The sequence below is a fragment of the Thermothielavioides terrestris genome, chromosome 2 (genome assembly GCF_000226115.1).
Source record: "Thermothielavioides terrestris NRRL 8126 chromosome 2, complete sequence".
Classification (NCBI taxonomy): domain Eukaryota; kingdom Fungi; phylum Ascomycota; class Sordariomycetes; order Sordariales; family Chaetomiaceae; genus Thermothielavioides; species Thermothielavioides terrestris.
In genome coordinates this window covers 9,115,355-9,132,126 of record NC_016458.1, presented here as the reverse complement: position 1 = coordinate 9,132,126, position 16,772 = coordinate 9,115,355, and the positions used below count along the sequence as shown (strand labels likewise).

At 58.3% G+C, this 16,772-nt stretch overlaps 7 protein-coding genes across 7 annotated transcripts; 3 read left to right on the top strand and 4 right to left on the bottom strand.

The window, feature by feature from the left end:
- Positions 1–365: 365 nt before the first annotated feature.
- Positions 366–2,568, bottom strand: THITE_2043743 (uncharacterized protein; the record flags this gene model as incomplete). Its single annotated transcript, XM_003653569.1, has 7 exons — positions 366–1,229; positions 1,300–1,338; positions 1,402–1,486; positions 1,552–1,939; positions 2,005–2,160; positions 2,231–2,241; positions 2,303–2,568. 7 exons carry the CDS (start codon positions 2,566–2,568, stop codon positions 366–368), a joined length of 1,809 nt encoding a protein of 602 aa, XP_003653617.1.
- A 708-nt stretch (positions 2,569–3,276) lies between these two features.
- THITE_2116178 (uncharacterized protein) lies at positions 3,277–4,614 on the bottom strand. The gene is made up of 2 exons (XM_003653568.1): positions 3,776–4,614; positions 3,277–3,705 (listed from the first exon to the last, which is right to left on the bottom strand). Exons 1-2 carry the CDS (start codon positions 4,493–4,495, stop codon positions 3,529–3,531), a joined length of 897 nt encoding a protein of 298 aa, XP_003653616.1. The 5' UTR covers positions 4,496–4,614; the 3' UTR covers positions 3,277–3,528.
- Positions 4,615–4,971: 357 nt separating this feature from the next.
- THITE_2116177 (uncharacterized protein) lies at positions 4,972–6,108 on the bottom strand. Its single transcript, XM_003653567.1, has 2 exons — positions 5,581–6,108; positions 4,972–5,465 (listed from the first exon to the last, which is right to left on the bottom strand). Exons 1-2 carry the CDS (start codon positions 5,871–5,873, stop codon positions 5,411–5,413), a joined length of 348 nt encoding a protein of 115 aa, XP_003653615.1. The 5' UTR covers positions 5,874–6,108; the 3' UTR covers positions 4,972–5,410.
- Positions 6,109–6,458: 350 nt separating this feature from the next.
- THITE_132424 (uncharacterized protein) lies at positions 6,459–7,636 on the bottom strand. Its single transcript, XM_003653566.1, has 2 exons — positions 7,524–7,636; positions 6,459–7,455 (listed from the first exon to the last, which is right to left on the bottom strand). The coding sequence occupies exons 1-2, from the start codon at positions 7,571–7,573 to the stop codon at positions 6,717–6,719; spliced, it is 789 nt and encodes a 262-aa protein (XP_003653614.1). The 5' UTR covers positions 7,574–7,636; the 3' UTR covers positions 6,459–6,716.
- Positions 7,637–12,216: 4,580 nt separating this feature from the next.
- THITE_151206 (uncharacterized protein) lies at positions 12,217–12,534 on the top strand (the record flags this gene model as incomplete). The annotated part of the gene is made up of 2 exons (XM_003653565.1): positions 12,217–12,451; positions 12,521–12,534. The coding sequence occupies 2 exons, from the start codon at positions 12,217–12,219 to the stop codon at positions 12,532–12,534; spliced, it is 249 nt and encodes an 82-aa protein (XP_003653613.1).
- Positions 12,535–13,217: 683 nt separating this feature from the next.
- Positions 13,218–13,719, top strand: THITE_2088765 (uncharacterized protein; the record flags this gene model as incomplete). Its single annotated transcript, XM_003653564.1, has 2 exons — positions 13,218–13,621; positions 13,698–13,719. 2 exons carry the CDS (start codon positions 13,218–13,220, stop codon positions 13,717–13,719), a joined length of 426 nt encoding a protein of 141 aa, XP_003653612.1.
- A 990-nt stretch (positions 13,720–14,709) lies between these two features.
- Positions 14,710–16,541, top strand: THITE_2144687 (uncharacterized protein; the record flags this gene model as incomplete). Its single annotated transcript, XM_003653563.1, has 4 exons — positions 14,710–15,086; positions 15,169–15,654; positions 15,735–16,256; positions 16,406–16,541. 4 exons carry the CDS (start codon positions 14,710–14,712, stop codon positions 16,539–16,541), a joined length of 1,521 nt encoding a protein of 506 aa, XP_003653611.1.
- Between the last annotated feature and the right edge of the window lie 231 nt (positions 16,542–16,772).

Sequence of the window (16,772 nt, the reverse complement as noted above, 5' to 3'; positions counted from 1 at the left end):
CACACCACAGAGAAGATGGGAGTCGGATTGTAGGACCTGAGACCTGACTTGATATTCTAGACCACGATCGAAGGCCACTTGACCCGAGGCCTGAGGGTTGTCTGACATGTGACTGAACTACTTGTACCTTGCTCACAATCGATTCTTGCTTGTGTTCGACTTCGATCCTGCCTCACGGCATCAGTGTTGAAGTCCTCGTCTGTGCCGGATACTGAAGTGGAAACTGGCGAAGCGCATGGACGACAAGTAGCAAACACAGCCGGCTCATACGCATGTTTCATTGCTACCATAACTAGTCGTCATGCAAGAGAATCACACTATTGAATCAGTGTATCTCCCTCATCCGGACGTGCATACAACAGCCCTTAGGCAGGCTCGACACCGTTCCCCTCGGACCTTTCACCGCTCTCCCTCGTCATCTCCCAGCCTCTTCCCCGGTAGCGCCTGGGCCAGATGCCGCACCGGCCCGGCGCCAAGATGCCGTTGGGATCCAGCGCGTCCTTCAACCGCTCGTTGAACTTCATCAGCGCGCCATCGTTCCAGGAGTACGTTCCAGCCACCTGGTCCATCAGCACCAGGTGCGTCCGGTACTCGCCGTAGCCCTCGCGGGCGGCCTCGTCGACCAGATCGCGCAGGCAGGCCAGCGCGGCCGCCTTGTTCGCCGCATCGTCGCGGTCGAACACGATCTCCACGATCAGGTGCATCTCCCTGAGGCCGACGCAGAAGGCCGGGAAGAAGTCGATGCCGTACTTGTCGTGGAGGCGGCGGCCGAGGGCGAACAGGCGGCGGGCGTCGGCGCCGCGGATCGGGCTGACGGGGCTGAAGGCGATGTGCGCCCCGTTGGGCGCCCAGTTGACCCAGCGCAGCTCGTGGATGTCGGGCACGCCGCGCGCCACCCGGTCGCGCGACCAGAAGTACTCGTCCGCCGGCAGCGTGGCCGGGTCGATCCGCCGCGCCCCCGGGATCCGCCGGAACTCGCGGTCGATCAGCGCCAGCTTGTGCGCCCGGATGTGCGCCGGCCCGTACGCCATCCCGTAGTACGCCCACGCGTGGTCGCCCACCGGCGTCTCCGCCGCCGCCGCGCGGATGACGTCCTGCGGGACCGGGCCCGGCCCCGTGTAGAACTTGCTGCGCGGGTGGCCGGAGGCGGCGATGTATTGGGTGACGTGGCGCACTTGGGCGACGTTCTCGAGGATGTTGGAGATCCGGAGCGGGCGGATGATGTCGATCTGGGCGTTGCTGTTAGTGTCAGGTTGCCGGTGGTGGGTGTTGGGAGGTGGAGGAGGACTGAAGACGAACCAACTGCGCGAGATCATCGTCATTGGGGAATGTGTACATCTGTGAGGAGTTAGGAATTCTGTTTCTCGATACGAAGGGATAGAAAGGCAAGGGACAACTTACGAAAGACTCGTAACCTCCAGGGTTCGGCATCAGTGTCATGCCCATCTTGGTGACTATCCCAAAATTAGACTGCGAGAAGATGCCACTGCACCCCCGTCATGTCAGTCCACTCAGATCCCACAACTCAGCCGCTTCCGACAGGCCACTCACTCGGAATACGGCCCGAACCCGTACGGAAACGCCTGCCACGTGTTATTGTTTGGCAGCGCGCCCATGCCCGTCCGGATGACCTCTCCCGTGGGCAGCACGACCTCCAAGCCGGAGTGGCAGGCCCAGTGGTCGCCGTACGGCGTGTAGCCGACCCCTCGGTCGACCGTGTTGCCGATCACCGACCCGCCGCCGAGGTCGGGCGTGTCGATCCACATGTGCTCCTCCAGGCCGCGCTCCTTGAGCGCCTCATACAGCGCGTAGAACGACACGCCCGGCTCGACGAGGCATGTGTAGTCCTCGGCGTTGATGTCGAGGATTTTGTTCATGCGCCTGCCGAGGTCGACTGTCACGGAGCCGCGGACGCGCGGCGCCGCGCCGCCGTATCCGACTGTTGTGGGGGTCAGCATCGTGGTTTTTCTGAGACCGGAAGGCAGGAGGGGGGGTGGCATGTACGGTTCCGGCCCATCGAGATGGGGAAGATGGGCACGCGGTGCTTGTTGGCCCACAGTACGACCTGCTGCACTTCCTCGGTGCTGCCCGGATAGACGACCGCCGAGGCAACAAATTCCTCCTCGTCGAGGATTGTCATCATGTCGTGCGTGTTGGGGTCTGGGGAGCTTAGAGTCAGACATGCGTGCCCCAGTTCCCTCCCAGGGGAAAGCATTTCTGCGCCGCTTACGTTCCATGTACCTGTCCAGGTGTTAGCAACTGAGCGTACCAAAAATCTTTGAGCCATAAAGCTTAAACCTACCACCCATCTCGGAGAGGCTTGTCGTTGATCTCGACGTTTCCATCTCCAAGCAGTTCCTTCAGCTCGGCCAAGGCCTTGAGGAAGTCGTCTCTCTCGATGCCCTGAGGCACCACTGGCAATCTCTGCCGCTCCTTCTGCGGTTTTGTGCGTCCCTCAAAGATGCCTGCCTTTGCCCGGCGGGCCTTCTCGAGAAGGAACGGGGGGATGCCCGAGTGTGTCCCAGGGAGGGTCGGCACGTCCGACTTGGCTTCTTCTGCGAACGACATATTGCTATCCACAAGGTGCAGCGAACATCGGATATGGAGACGTGCCGATCCTGTAGTGAGAGACGAACCTATCGTCTTAAAAGTGATGGAGCAAGGTGCCGGAAACGCTGAGCCGGCCATCGGTGTCGGTTTTACCCCGCGGCGGTGCTCTGAGTCCCGCTCCCGGGCCCCCTTCTCCGCATTGCTCGGCAGCCACTGTCGTCGCCGAAACATCTCCAATTCAAGCCTCTTCTTGGGGTTATGAACTGTTGCGCTGCCACTAGGGCTAGTCTGGGAATAACCATTCGATTTCCAGGATCTGACTAGCATTTGGCGCGCGGCCTGATCTCTGACCTGCGTGAGTCCTTGCCGGCTTACCATTACACCCAGTTTAGCAAACGAGACAAAGGAGCCCCGAGAACTAGGTTGGCATTCAAAGCCAGTTTCAAAACTTTCGAGTTTTTTTGAAGAATTGACAAGCCAAAGGATAGCAGTGTGGATAATTCCCTCGATTTCAAGTTGGTGATCAGGGAACCTCGTTGCTTCAACATGTCCCTTAACCCAAATTTGGAGACGAGGGGAGTTCTCGAGTTTCCATGGAACCGACGATGAACCGGCATTGGGATTCATGCGGCTTCTGGTTCTCCACTACATGGAACGCTGTCGCGGTTATTCCTCCGTATAGCCATCCGTAGAAGGCACGGGTGCTCCCAGACAACTGCTTTCGGGAATGGAACTGGAAGGGAGTAGAGGATGGCCTCCAGGACCGACATTCACGACGGCAGTTGCAACTTTGGCAATGAGGCGACAATCCTCTCATGGGCCTATCAGGTTGTCGGTTCTGCCCTGCAGTTCCTATGTACAGTCAGTTCGTGGTCTCTCTCAGTGGGTACAGGGTAGAGGGAGACACGGCAGCGTCACGCGCTTGGTTTGACGTCCTGAGGATTGCTCTAGTTATGTTCGACATTGTCTGAGCCCATTTTAGCTCTGGTACTTCTTCACCAACTGAAGCAACGCAGCCGCAACCTCCTTCGGGTTGGTCGCGTTCAGGTAGTGTCCGCCGCCTTCCACGAAAGTGAGCGTGGCCTCCGGCGACGCTGTGAACAACTTGATCTGTTCCACCGGGACTTTGGTGCCAAAAGGGACGTCTTCAGTACCCTGCAAGCCATCGTCAGCACCAGAAAAGGCTGAGGTCAAGTAAGGTCCTCGTGTCGCAAGGATGACGCACCTGGAGCCAGTACACTGGGCAGGTAATATCGCGGAGCCGGCGCAAGAGCCCATCCCGGTCCAGCAGACAGGCCAGCGCCACCTTGAGCTTCTTCCTCCCCTCGTCGCCCCGATACACGCCCTTGAGCGTCTCCGTCCAGAACTGGAGCAGCTCGGGCGTGCCGCTAGACCCGAAGCCGATGCTGCCCACCATGCCGCACCAGACGTCGTCCACCACGAAGTCCGGCGTCGGCGTGCGGCTGCACCACTTGTCGTAGAAGGGCGTCAGCAGCGTCTTGGGGTCCCAGCACCCCTTGCTCCGCGAGTCGGCCGACTCGTAGTCCATCGACGTGCCGAGCAGCACGAGCCCCTGGATGCGGTGCGGGGCCAGCAGCGCCATGCGCGCGACGATCCAGCCGCCCTGGCTCGTCCCGAGCGCGAACGCCTTGTCAATCCCTAGCTTGTCGAGCACCTGCAGCGCCATAACGGCCGAGTCCCAGTAGGTGAAGTGCTCGGTGGCGCAGCGCGTGGCGCCGTGGCCGAGCGGCTCGATGGCGAGCAGGTTGAGCACGTCCGTGAGCGCCGCGTCGGCGAACTGCGCCCGGTAGAGCGACACGGTCGTGCACATCGAGTTGATCAGCACGCAGGTCGGCTTCGCCGGGTCGTACGCGCCACCGGAGAGCGCGTACCCGACGGTGATGCCGCCGAGGTGAGGAACCTCGACGGTCGTGGTGGCTGCCATGCTCGGGGACTGAAGAGTTAGTTGACTTGGAGCTCAAGGGGCGCGGGGAGAGATTGTTTGGGCGATCTTCTTGTCAGGTGGGATGCCGGTGATGTGTGGCGCGGTGGTGAGGGGTGATTGTCCTGCGCAGGAGGAGAAGCAGGGGATGAAGACAAGGGGTAGATCCCGGTCGAGGAGCCCAACACGTGGGGTAGCAACGCCGATTCGGGAACGGCCGTCCCGCTAACTGTTGTGTAACAGGGGGATTGCCCATCGGGGGAAGCTGCCGGTGCCGTTAGTTCGCGGCTATCCTCGGTTCGGTTCCAGTTTGCGTGAGTATATCCCCAGCGTCTCGGCGTCTTCCACTACATCGCATCTCAGACGCCTGTTTTGACGACCGTTAAGCGTCGTCTTCGCCTCCGCCGACAGCTTCACGGTCCTCTTCTTGTACAGCAACACGGACTCCACCTAGACGCTCGCCAGACCGAAGTGGAGCTGCAGAAGCCGACCACGAAGGGCAGCGCGGAGACGTTCTACCGCTTGCCGGACAACCAGCCTAGCTTGAGCGGGACAGAGAACGGCACGGTCGATGCCGACCAGCGGCCGCATCACAGCGGTGGCTATACAGTGACGAGTCGGTCTGGAAAGGGAGACGGAAAGCCCGAGCGTGGACGAGATCCCCTTGCACGCGATTGAGATGCAGACCGACTTCAAAGCGCCTGCGAACGAGCAGCGGCTGCCGGGGCCTGAGCGAGACGGTGGAATCAGCTCAGCGCACTCATTGAGACACATTGCATCCGAGTCAACAAAGAATATTGAAACGCGGGTTCCGCCTGAGAATCTGTGTGTCCATGAAGCAAATAACAGAAACCCGGAAGAGCTTTCTAAGACATCATCATCATCACCATGTGAAGACGTTGATGGGAAATGCAGCCCTCAAAAGTCCTCGAGCTTGTAGACCTCGTACGCAGGCTCCTCGTATGGATGCGCTCTGTGCCAGGGTAAGTTAGGTCAGCCGCTCTACCACCAACCACCACCCCACGCGCCGTGCAAGAAACCAGAACGACAAGCCCATCAAGTAAATAAATAAATAAAAATTAACGCACTTCTTCAGCGCAGCAACCGCCTTGCGCGCCGTCTCCTCGCCAACGCAGAGCGTCTCGACCCTGGCCTCCTCGACGTGCTCCAGCTGGCCAACCTTGCCGATGTGCGGGTTGGCGGCGTCGCCGGGGCGGAACTGGCCGGTGCCGAGCACCGTGAAGCAGCACTCGGTGTAGTTGCCCGCCCCCGGGTAGCGGCCCGCGCCGGTGGCGAAGATGGCCGCCTTGGTCGCCTCCAGCGCCGCCGGCGGGACGTGGTACACGAGCTTGTAGCGCGTGAGGGCGGCTGCGGAGGCCATTTTCTTTAGCTTCTGCGTTCTTAGCCCGTAGGTGTCAAGCGTGGAGAGAATCCAAGGGTCCGAGAGGTGAAGTTGCAGGCCGATGGTGCTTGAGTTGAATGTTTGCAGAAGGTTCTGGTCGTTTATCGGAGGAGATGTGAGATGCGGGAAGGATTCGGGCGGGGCCGTCAGCGGGTAAAAGTGGATGCTGCAGGTCCACTCACAAGCCGCAGCGCGTGCTTACAGGGGTCCACGGGGGTGGATTGCAGCACCTAGCTCAGAGTGCTCAATTCAGAGGCGGGTGTGTGGCTGCCTGCGGTTGTCGTACAGCTGGAGGGCACAGGGGAACTGCGAGCGCAGCCTTACCTATGATCAAGGGATGCCAGATATCGAGGACGACGAAGTAGCCAGATGCAAAAATGAAGGTAGGCCCGGCCTGAGGCGTCTTTGGCCTGGATATAACCAGTCCCTGGCCGTCGTCGGTTACTGCAAAGCTCATGGCGAGGAAGTGAGCCGTATTTTCATGCTAAGCAGATCGACTTGGAGGACGGGGTAACACTCGGGCTGCTGTTCAGTTTAATGCGAATTCAGGCACACTTGCTAGTTGGTGGAGAGGCCATAACATCGTCAATTAGGTACCCGGATTGCTGGTCAATTTCCCCATGAGTCAAATTCAGCACTGTTCCTCCTCAACATGCTACCCAGCCTCAGCTCAGGGAAGGGATTAGACAATCAAATACACCTCGACTGCATTACCCACTGCCTGACCCCCAATTGCCCAACCAATCCCATCCAACCCATCACTCTCAACGCCGACTCACAAGAAGGACAATATCCCAGAGTAAACCAAAGCAACCTCCCTACTTACCAAACCAGCCAAGGCCTCGCCCTCTGCGCCGCCCCCGCCGTAGCCACGCTACTAACAGGCGGCGGCAAGCCCGGCGAGGAGGGCGGGGTCGTCGGCGTAGAGGTGGTACCCGGCGGCGGCGGCGGCGGCGGGTTGCTCCCACCGGGGGCCGTCTCAGTCGGCGACGACGTCTCGGGAGGCGGAGGGGGAGGGGCGGACGGGCTTGAGCTGGAGCTTGAGGTCGAGGTCGAGGTCTCTGGGCAGGTTGTCACGGTTGTGGTCGTGGTTTCGGTCTCGGTGGTGGTGGTTGAGTTGGTGCAGGGCGTGGTTGAGGAGGAGGAAGAGGTTGTGGTGGTGGTGGTATTGGGGCAGCTGCTGGTGCTGGTGTGGGTGTGGTTATGGCTGTGGCTATGGCTGTGGGTGGCTGTGGAGGTGGTCGAGGTTGAGCAAGAGGTCGAGGAGCTGGTCGTGGTGGACGTGTGGCAACCGGTCGCGGTCACGATGCTCCACGACGTCCCGCAGCCAAGACCCGAGCAGTTCTCGTGGCAGGGGAAGGACCTGTACACAGTCGCGGGCGTTTCGGGGCAGCCGCAATGCTGGGTGGCCGTGCTGAGGACCAGGCACAGAGGGTAGCGACAGGTGGTGCACACATCGGCAGTCAAAGTGACGGTTGGACAGCCAGTTGGATGGCTGGGAGGCCCCGTCAGCGTGTGCGAGTGGTGGAACGCTGTTTCATTCCCCGCGACCGGGGCAATGCTGTGCGAGGCTGATCAGCATGGACAGGAGGTGAGACATTCAACAAACTACTTCCGAGTCTGGCTTACACAACAGCTCCAAGAGCAACGAGGACTGCAAGCGAGCGCATATTGGCCATGAACGAGTGGCAAATGGTGCGGAGCGTAACGACTGTGTTTGGAGGAAGTGTTCAGCAAGCTGTTGTCCCTTGACCCCAAGGGCGACTGGGGGTCTTATTCTCCATCCATGCTTGCTTCAACCCAGCATCAGTCCGCACCGGCCAACTCGAGTCCTCTTGGCTCTTGGCCCGGTGGAACTTCCGGGCCGCTTACCAAGTGACAACACAAAGAACTACAATCTCGAAGGGATCAAGGCGGGGTAGCGGCACCAGCCATTGGCCGGCACAACACCAAAATGGCAAGCCGAAACTCGTATCTGGGTGCGCCACACCTCGCTGATTCGTCTCGACGATGCCAGGCTCTTGGCAGTGACGTTATGCAATGGAACGGTGTAAACGAGACCCGGAAAACAGTGTCGTCAGGGTGATGAACTGCATCGCTGCCCACACCATCTTGAGCCGCTGCTTTGCCTTTCCTGGACCCGGATGAGGGGCAAGATCTGCGCTGCTGTTAGCTTGCTTCGCTTGGTTGACCAACAACGTGGCTCTCCCTCCTCCTGGTCGCCCAGAAGAATGTGGTTCGGTGTCAGCTCCGCAAGACGGACGGAGGGAAGGATAATGTGTGGCAGAAGAAACTCAATCTGGGGCCAGGCGCATAGTCCGCGGAGGTGATGGCGGGGAGAGCGACGGCCAGCGTGACATCTCTTTGCATAGGCTGTCTCTGCTTGCCGCCTGCTGGATTGTGCTGTCAAGCATGCGCCTTCATAAAATCAGCCAGCTTCCAGAAGCGCATCATCCCGGATTTCTCCCCGTCTCAATACGAGATATGAATCCCTTGGCTGCATCTGGATTGTCCTCCTTTCTGTTGTTGCCCTGCCACCATCACAAGCCGCGAGCGGGAGAGCTGTTCGGATGAGAACAAGCCCCGCATAGAATCGTGTAAAAGTGCACCTGTGCCGGATGGGGTATTTGTATGCCGGCTAGCCACGGAACTGGTAATGGCCATCAGGTGTCGCTGGGTTAACTCTGAGTAGGGAATGTTCTCGGGGAAGTCCGAGATTGTAGTGGCGTTTTGGGCGTCTGTGGGTGCCGTGCGGACCAGAGTCCGCTGTAGATTGTACGTTAAGCACAACACTCGGTCATACATATCGCAGTCCTGTCGAATGATCTTCCCGGTGCTATTGTCGCTATTGTCCACGTCTTTGCAACAAGAGTGTGCGGGCGGGTGACACTGTGGCGTATGTGTCTGTCAGCCTGTAGACCACAGCTGGTGCCCGATCTAAGCCTTACTTGCCTGTACTTTGCTGCTTCTCCCCTCTTCCGGTCACTCTGTTACTCCTCCTTTTGCTGTAGACGATCTGCAATGGACGAAGACGGGCTCAATCATGCTGCGAATGATTGTCGGGTGAAGCGTCACGTAGGTAGTCAGGTGTTGTGTTGCTTCAGCCTCTTTGTGCATTCCGTCCCAGGAAAAGCACAAGTTGGCAAGGGAACAGTTAGATTGACCTGCTGTGGACACCGATTGATTCGCGCCACACTTGGGATCACTTCTGCTACCTAAGTGTGAACGCAAAACTAACGCCAAACGCAGCACGCGTCACGCGTCACCGCACGCGCCATGCGTTCGCTGCAGATCCCACTGGGACAGCAATCACCGCAACTCGCCGCAACAGTTAGCCTGCGAACTTAGGTTCGCGGCTGGTCTTTCAATGCACAAGGTGCCCTAGGCCGCAATGAGCCCGTGCCCGACAGGGCTCAAGAACAACGACAGTGGCACATCCACACACAGTGAGCCAACAATCATTCCATTCCACTGGATATGCTAACCATACCTGTGATTATCCAGGAGGCCGTGGGCTCAGATCACTCAAAGACCCCTATCCCCGATCTTAACCCGTTCTGCCGCGATTTAGACGACGAATACACGGCTGCTTGGACGCTTATCCAGCTGATCAGCACGATATCACAAAGGAGGTGATGGGAAGAACAGAGGGTCCAGGGCTGGAAGGGTTTTCGACGAAAGCTCCACCTGGACAACTCCCTCGAAATTAGTTTGTGGTCAGGGACTGGCGCACATTTCAGGGGCCTGCTGGAACCACTGTGCGCAAGCGATCAATGGAAGCTCTCGCGATTTGAACACTCAACGGCAATACGTTCAATCGTGGTGTTGACCTGTGTACACTACTACTGGAAGGAAGACTATGGATGAGAGGGCGCCGGTTGGGCTGGACATAGCTGGGTTCCCGAATATCCGGGGCAAGCGGGTCCTGATCATCCCAGCGATCCGGCCCGATGGGCCGGGCCTGACCCAATACCCCGGCTCCGACTGGGCTCGGCGCCGGACGTCATGGCAACCGGGAACGTCTGAGTCGAGTTTGACACTCATCATGGCCAAAAGATACAAGCTGAGGATACCGGTCTTGTTGGAGGTGGCCATGCCATTTGCTCACGAACTTCAGCCCCACAATCCCAGCGTGATGGCTGGCTCGACAGGACGCCGCTGAGACGAAGTTATCAGGAAAGACTAGGCTGTTATTGTGCCCTTCTCCGTATGTTTGTTGTGCTTATCAACATGGTCCTGTTGCTCTCTGGTCTGGCAAGTCTGGTCGTCTCGATGTCCTTTAGGGAGCCAAGTCCCTTTCCCCCAAGCCCCTGTTATCCGAACAACAGAATCCACTCGCTTCTTGGCACAGAAGAGTTGTTGTTCCTTGGAACAGTTTCTTCCCGAATCTGCTTGCTTGCTTGATTCTGGTGCTTGTGACTGTGCTGTTCAGCACTTTGGCAGGCGACTTCTTCTCGTCAAACATGGAGAAAAGCTCTTTGGTGTTGAGGGTAGCCTTTGTCGAGGTTAGCGATCTGCTTTGCACAGAGGAGAACCTGTTGTCTCTTCAGACAATTGACTAGAGGAAGAATCCAACTCCAGTATGCACGCTACCTCTTCGATGTTGATACCAGTGCCGTCTTTGAATCTCCAGTGCCCTGGTCCAACTGTCGACACTCGAGTAGATTGTGTTCAGGACAATCGCGGGGCAACCAGCACAACAATCTTGTTCATCCCAGGCCGGTAAGCTGGTAACGTGCTCCAGAGCGCTGAAGGAACCATGCTGGTTGCAAATCGAGCATGTCTTGAAACTGCCTCAAGCCTTCGCGTGGTCCGGGGAGGCCCGGGTACGTTGTGTTGAACTTGGTTGATTCGAGATGCTTCTTCCTAATCAAGCGAATGAGGAAAGCCTGGAGTAGAATGTGTTGCCATTGCGGACACTCTCTTGGTTGCCACTGTGACTGCTCATTCCAACTTGGTTGTTCAAGTTAGCTGTTCAGGAACTGACTCCCAGACGACAGGACAACAACCATCGCTGACCACAAGACAAACAAGAAAAGGGGTAGTCTTACTGAAGCTGATCAGAGTTTCGGATCGGCATCTGTCTGTCTCTAGACGTGTTGGCACCATCTGGTATGAAAATCGGCCTCCACTTTCTCTCGTCTGAGCCCAAAGTTAGTTGTCTGGGGGAAAAGTCGTTCCCCCAGGAGATGTTTTCCCCCAGGCACGCGTAGGCCCGAGCTCCTGCCTTCTTGCTGGCAGAAAGTTTTGTTTTGAAGCGATCTCAGGGCTCAGCACCCACAGGTATAAATACTTCCTTGCCCTACCTAATTTTCCTCCTCTTCCTCCTCCAACACACAAGATCGATCACCACCAAACAAGCCTTTCTCGATCTTTTCTGAAAACAAGAACAACAATGTCGTGAGTCCACTACTTGGCTTCCCTCTTCGCTTCCCTCCTCGCTTCCCTCTTGGCTGCCTTTCCTCTTGGCTTCTCTTTCTTTCTTGTCGCTAACCTTGGCTGTTCTGCTCCAGTCGCCGCAACGTTCTCGACTTCGCCGACCGTAAGTGACTTCCACCCAGCCGTCTGCCCTCCAACACTCCTGACCGATTCGTACGATACACTGCTGACATTTTCTACACTAGAATTCGTGCCGTTTGTCCCGGTAGCAGTCCAGGCGCACCATCTGGTCAACCATTTGTTGCAGTCGGGCTGTGACTGGGGCCGACTGTACGGAGAGGCTTTGCGAGGTTGGTTCCTCGCCAATCACGGTAGCGATGAAGAGCGGTGGTTCGACGCCATCATCTCTGAGCTGAAGTGGCGGGGTAAGTTGCCTTTTTTTTTTTTTTTCCTATTGTTTTCTTCCAGTATTTCCTCTTTGCCTCATCTCTTCCCTCCCGTCTTCATCTGCCATTCCATCTAGGAAGGAGCAGAAGCTGACCTGAGCTTTGCCCACAGTCGTCGGGGCTGCCCTCGCGGGCATCCAACAGAGAAGGGCGACCCCAAACCGGGAGCAACGTCGTTAGTCTGTTGCCCCGGCCCCTCGCCGGCTTCGGCCGGTGAGGGTGAGCTGTTGGGACACAGGCTGTTGTGAGATTGTTGAGAGGTAAGAAGTCCTTTTGGTTGGTCAGTCACCAGTAATCGTCCGCAGTCTAAACGATTTCTGTACCAGAGGGCCACCGTCGCGTTCAGCCCTCTTGGGGTCGCTCGCAAAACAATAGCGGAGTGCACACTCCATACCGTCCCGCACGATTTGGATCATTCCGGCAGCACGCCGACATCCGCCTCGAACTCGACATACCTAGCCAAGGACACGATAGCAAGACCCCAGCACATTGCGCCGATGAATCAATTCACTGATCCGAACAACACAACCGTGTTCGTCGGCGGACTTTCATCAATCAGATACAAGGTTGCCCGATCGATCGGTAACTCTCGCGTTCGACTGTCCTGGGGCACCCTGGCCCCTCGCTGGCTACGGCTGGCGAGGCTGAGCTATTGGGTGTCCCATCTGTCCAAGGGCATAGACACCGTCAAACAGATCGGCCACAACCCGAACAAAGACGACTCTCACCGAGGTATGTCTTTCCTTGCTCACAGAGCATTGCCTCGCCTCGGTGAACAAAAGGCTCACACCTCTTTCCCAGACGCCGATCCCTGAACCTGAGCCTGTGAGGCCCTGGGAAATTGACCGCGAATTTGTAAGTGATGGAGGCATAACTCGTTTCCGATTGGGAACAAGTCCCTCCCACCGCGTGACCCCAGGATGCTGACCTCCTGCCAAGCCCAAACCTCAGGACGAGGATAAGAGTTTCAATTACGAGCGCAACAAATGGCGCTCATTCGGGTCCAAAGGTGCCAGGGAAGAAATCGAGAAGGCATTGGCCAGAGGCAGCCGAGCACAGTGGAGTGCACACTCCATACCGTTCCGCACAACTTGGATCGTCAGCGCGCCGACATCCGTCTTGAACTCGGCACAGTCAAGGACACAACAACAGATCGGAAACTCGCGCGTTCGACTCTCCTGGGGCACCCTGGCCCCTCGCTAGCCACAGCTGGCGAGGGCGAGCTCTGGGTGTCCCAGCCAAGGACTCGACGGCAAGGCGATTAATCAAATGCAAGGGTACCCAATTGGAAATTCTCGCGTCCGCCTGTCCTGGGGTCGGTCGCAGAATAATAGCGGAGTGCACACTCCATACCGTCCCGCACGACTTGGATCGTCAGCGCGCCGACATCCGTCTTGAACTCAACAGTCAAGGACACGACAACAGATCGGTAGCTCCCGCGTTCATCTTTCCTGGGGCACCCTGGCCCCTCGCTAGCTACGGCTGGCGAGGGCGAGCTATGGGTGTCCCAGTCAACGACTTGACGGCAAGGCGGGTCGACAAGGGCAAACAGATCGCTACCATCCCCACGGCTGAGCTCCTATCGAACGTAGATGCCCAGTCCCTCTCTTTCTTCTTCGGCAGACTGCCGCTCGAACTCCGCCGGCTCATCTACCGCGAGGTCTGGAAGGCCTACCTCAAGCCGCGCCGCGTGTCGCCCTCGGCCCCGGGCACCGACTTGCGCCTCCACATCTACAAGGACCGCTCGGCCGCCACCAGCCTGACCCACACCCGCTGCAAGGTGCACCCGGGCGAGCCCATCCAAGAGGACACCTTCAAATGCAGGGTTACCCAATTGGGAACTCACGCGTTCGCCTATCCTGGGGCAGGTCGGAAGACAGTGATGGCGTCGATCCACTGGTTGTAAGTCTGATCCCCTCCGACAAGGAGAGCAAACAACGCGGTTTGATCCATCCAGCTGACTGGTTTCGACTCACAGCAAGCATCTTCCCGCCTCGTGACTCTCGCTGCCCTCAATCACCCCTCCACCCGGCGATTGGGGCGGAGCCCGGGGCCGGATGACAAAAGCTTGACGGCCGGCGGTCCCCTCAACTTCAGTGTGGGCGCTGTTTCTACCGCCCCGAACATCAATGGTTCTGGGGATGCTGGTTTTGCTGCGACTTCTCAGATGCCGGGGAGTGCACCTCAGAGGACGATGCCATGCTCAACCTGAAAACAACGAGAATGGAACGGCGTCCAGGAGGCTGCAGCTGGGCTGCCCAGATGTCAGCCTCCAGCGAGCCTCCCACCCGACCTACCCTGCAACTGAATCAAAGAAGCGATTGGGGTCGTTCTTCGCACTTGGATCGTTCTTAGCGGCTCGGAGAAAGACAACACCAGAGGCAAAGACTTCGACCAGGCGGGCTTGATAGATCATGGAGGAAGGGGTAAAGGATGGTGGCATGGAGGACAGGGCTTTTGCTGGAGGACCGGAGTATTGGGAGGATTGATTGAGGAGGTTCAAGACGGGATCTGCTGATAAGCCAATTTCGCTGCTCATTCATGGAGCCCTACACTACTCTGCAGCAGACAATAAATCTTGGTGAAGATTTCCGTGGCGTGACCCGAGCTTGAAAGCATTCTAGAACACAACCGCAGTGATCTCTACCGATGCATAGCGTTATCTTGAACCGCGCAGCTGCACGTCAGGACCCAGTTTCCGGGTTGACAAGGTGTTTTGGACTCCGCGAGGGCTGTGATCAGCCTAACTGCCGAAGACTGTTCGTTGACGGAGCATGCACAAGCAGCGTTTATTACAGCCGGAATTGGGTTCATATGTTGCTCCCTTTGCGCTGCGGGGTCGGCATCTAAACGGCCGATCTCGCATCTACACAAAGGTTCAACATGCCCTTGGCCGTTGTTGGGATCACAGCCGGGTTCTTTTCCTCGGGATCTCTGTTTGTGGTGATGCACGGAGCTTGCCTGCTGGTGCCGCGCTAATCAAGCAAGCAATGGCTCGTGTCGCTTCGGCCGCCCTCTTGACAGCGGTTTTTGCCCCAGCAATCGGTAATCGTCTCTTCGTCCTGGCAGGATGCACCACCAACTCCTTCACCACGCCGAGCTGGCTTGTCGAGAACTATGCATCGCAGACGCTGGGCAACTCCACTGTCGCTGCCTTTCAGGCGCTCAATCGGGCCACCAACACCTCGTTGCAGCTGAGATGCCAGGCCTCGAGCAATGCAACCGCGCCAGGAGGATGGCAAAGCTGCTCCGCGCAGAACCGGACAAATTCGGACCTGCCGTTCGTTGCTGCTTTCCAGGCCAGCAATTACACGGCCTACTTCTTCTTCAACGAGACCTGGGCGTGCAGCGATGTGCCGGGCAAGCCGTATGTCTGCTAGATTCTTGATTAGCTCTCTTGCTCCCGCGCTCCCATAGCTTGTCTGTTCCATGGCTGAGTTCGATCGCAGGATGAACTTCACCGCAATCGGCAACAGCTCTGTCCCGATCAGCTGCTCGACTGATCCAAGTTCGGGAACCACATGCAAATCCACAAAACCGTTGCTCGTCAAGGCCGAACTGCTCTCTCCTGTCAAGATCACCCCGGCGTACGTCAGCGGGCCTACGGGACACGACACCAAAGGCTGCACCGCCGACTCGAGGACGCCTGCTTGGGAAGTGGAGGCCACCCAGCTCAACCTCCAAAATGGCACGGGAAAGATCCAAGGGGGCAACGCCTTCGTCATCGTCACCAATGACCACCTCGGCTACACCGCCTCCTGCGGGGGGGTCCTCACGGCTGCTGCTGGGCCTCAGCCGTTGGCGTGCCAGGGCCAAACCGTCTACCAGCGCCCAGCCAGATACCAAGTCGGGACTGTGGTGTTGTTTGAACCCAGCACGTTTGCCCTCACGGTCAACCAGACTTGGTTCTGTGACGACCAAGATCCCTCTCAGCCGTAAGCTCTGCCCCCACCCTTCGGCTCACTCGCCCACCAGCTCATGGCCGGCCGCTAAAGCAAGCCCCCTGATGCCTCAGCTTCGCCATCACCGCAACCGGCACCACCAACCTGACACTCGACTGCCAGACCTTCGAGGGCGGCACGACCTTCTGCACGGGCGGCACCAGCGGCGCGTTCCCGGGCAACGTGACATCGCACACGCTGCTGCAGCCGTACTCGCTCGACGACCCGCTGCCGACCACCGACAGCTGCACGGTCGCCTCGATGCTGTCGCCGGCCTGGTGGCTCGACAACTTCGCGTCCAACACCACGACCAACCACAGCGACGTCGAGACGGTCAGCTTCGCCATGGAGCTGCAGACGAGCGGCCAGCCGACCGGCAACGCCGCCTACATCGCCACCGACGGCGTGCGCTCCTCCAACGGCTCGGCGCCGGCGAACTCGTCGGCCGCGGCCCTGCCGTGGTATCCGTGCAACATCACCTCGGTGGGTGACCCGACGCTGGCGCCGACGAATTGCTCGTTCCGCTATGATATGCCCAGCCGGTTTTTGGGTCTCCAGGTGCAGTGGCAGTGTGCCGATCTGGATGCGCACAGCCCGTGAGTTTTTCTTTGTTTTACTTCGCCTGCCAAGTGCCTACCCTGCTTTACTTGTCTCGACATCCATCTACCTGGGAGGTGCAATCGAGTGGTTTGTGATGGCCGAGAGTAATTAAAGGCGAGCGCTGACTGGCATTTCGGGACATCAGGATCACTTTCAGCGGAGAAGTGCGCACGCTTCTCCCGGAGACGACTTGCGTCACGTCGGGGGGGAACATTCGCTGTGCCGCGCCGGATCCGAAGCCGTGGAGCGCGAATGTCACTTCGTTGACATGGCGACAGTGATGGTGTTGTTGTGCTGCATTCGTCCTCGAGCAAGAGCCAGCCCGCGGCCGGAAATGGCTGCCCAACTTCATGCAAGTGGCCCCATGGACTAACGCCGAGGCCGAGCGGCTGCCGTCGGTGAAGAGGGTCTTTCTCGGCTTTGAAACTGAGCACAGGCAGCTGGAATTGGCAGTGTGGGGTCAAAGATTCAGAACGGTGTGATGTTCTGGACTGGAGTTGTTCCGTCTGACT

Excerpts from the sequence above, each read along its gene's own strand:
- THITE_2116177 (XM_003653567.1), bottom strand. The coding sequence starts at position 5,873 with ATGGCCTCCGCAGCCGCCCTCACGCGCTACAAGCTCGTGTACCACGTC. Across the intron at positions 5,466-5,580 it reads GCGGTTGCTGCGCTGAAGAA|AGCGCATCCATACGAGGAGC; the intron begins GTGCGTTAATTT and ends ACCCTGGCACAG.
- THITE_132424 (XM_003653566.1), bottom strand. The coding sequence starts at position 7,573 with ATGGCCAATATGCGCTCGCTTGCAGTCCTCGTTGCTCTTGGAGCTGTT. Across the intron at positions 7,456-7,523 it reads GTTGCTCTTGGAGCTGTTGT|CATTGCCCCGGTCGCGGGGA; the intron begins GTAAGCCAGACT and ends AGCCTCGCACAG.
- THITE_2116178 (XM_003653568.1), bottom strand. The coding sequence starts at position 4,495 with ATGGCAGCCACCACGACCGTCGAGGTTCCTCACCTCGGCGGCATCACC. Across the intron at positions 3,706-3,775 it reads GCCCAGTGTACTGGCTCCAG|GGTACTGAAGACGTCCCTTT; the intron begins GTGCGTCATCCT and ends GATGGCTTGCAG.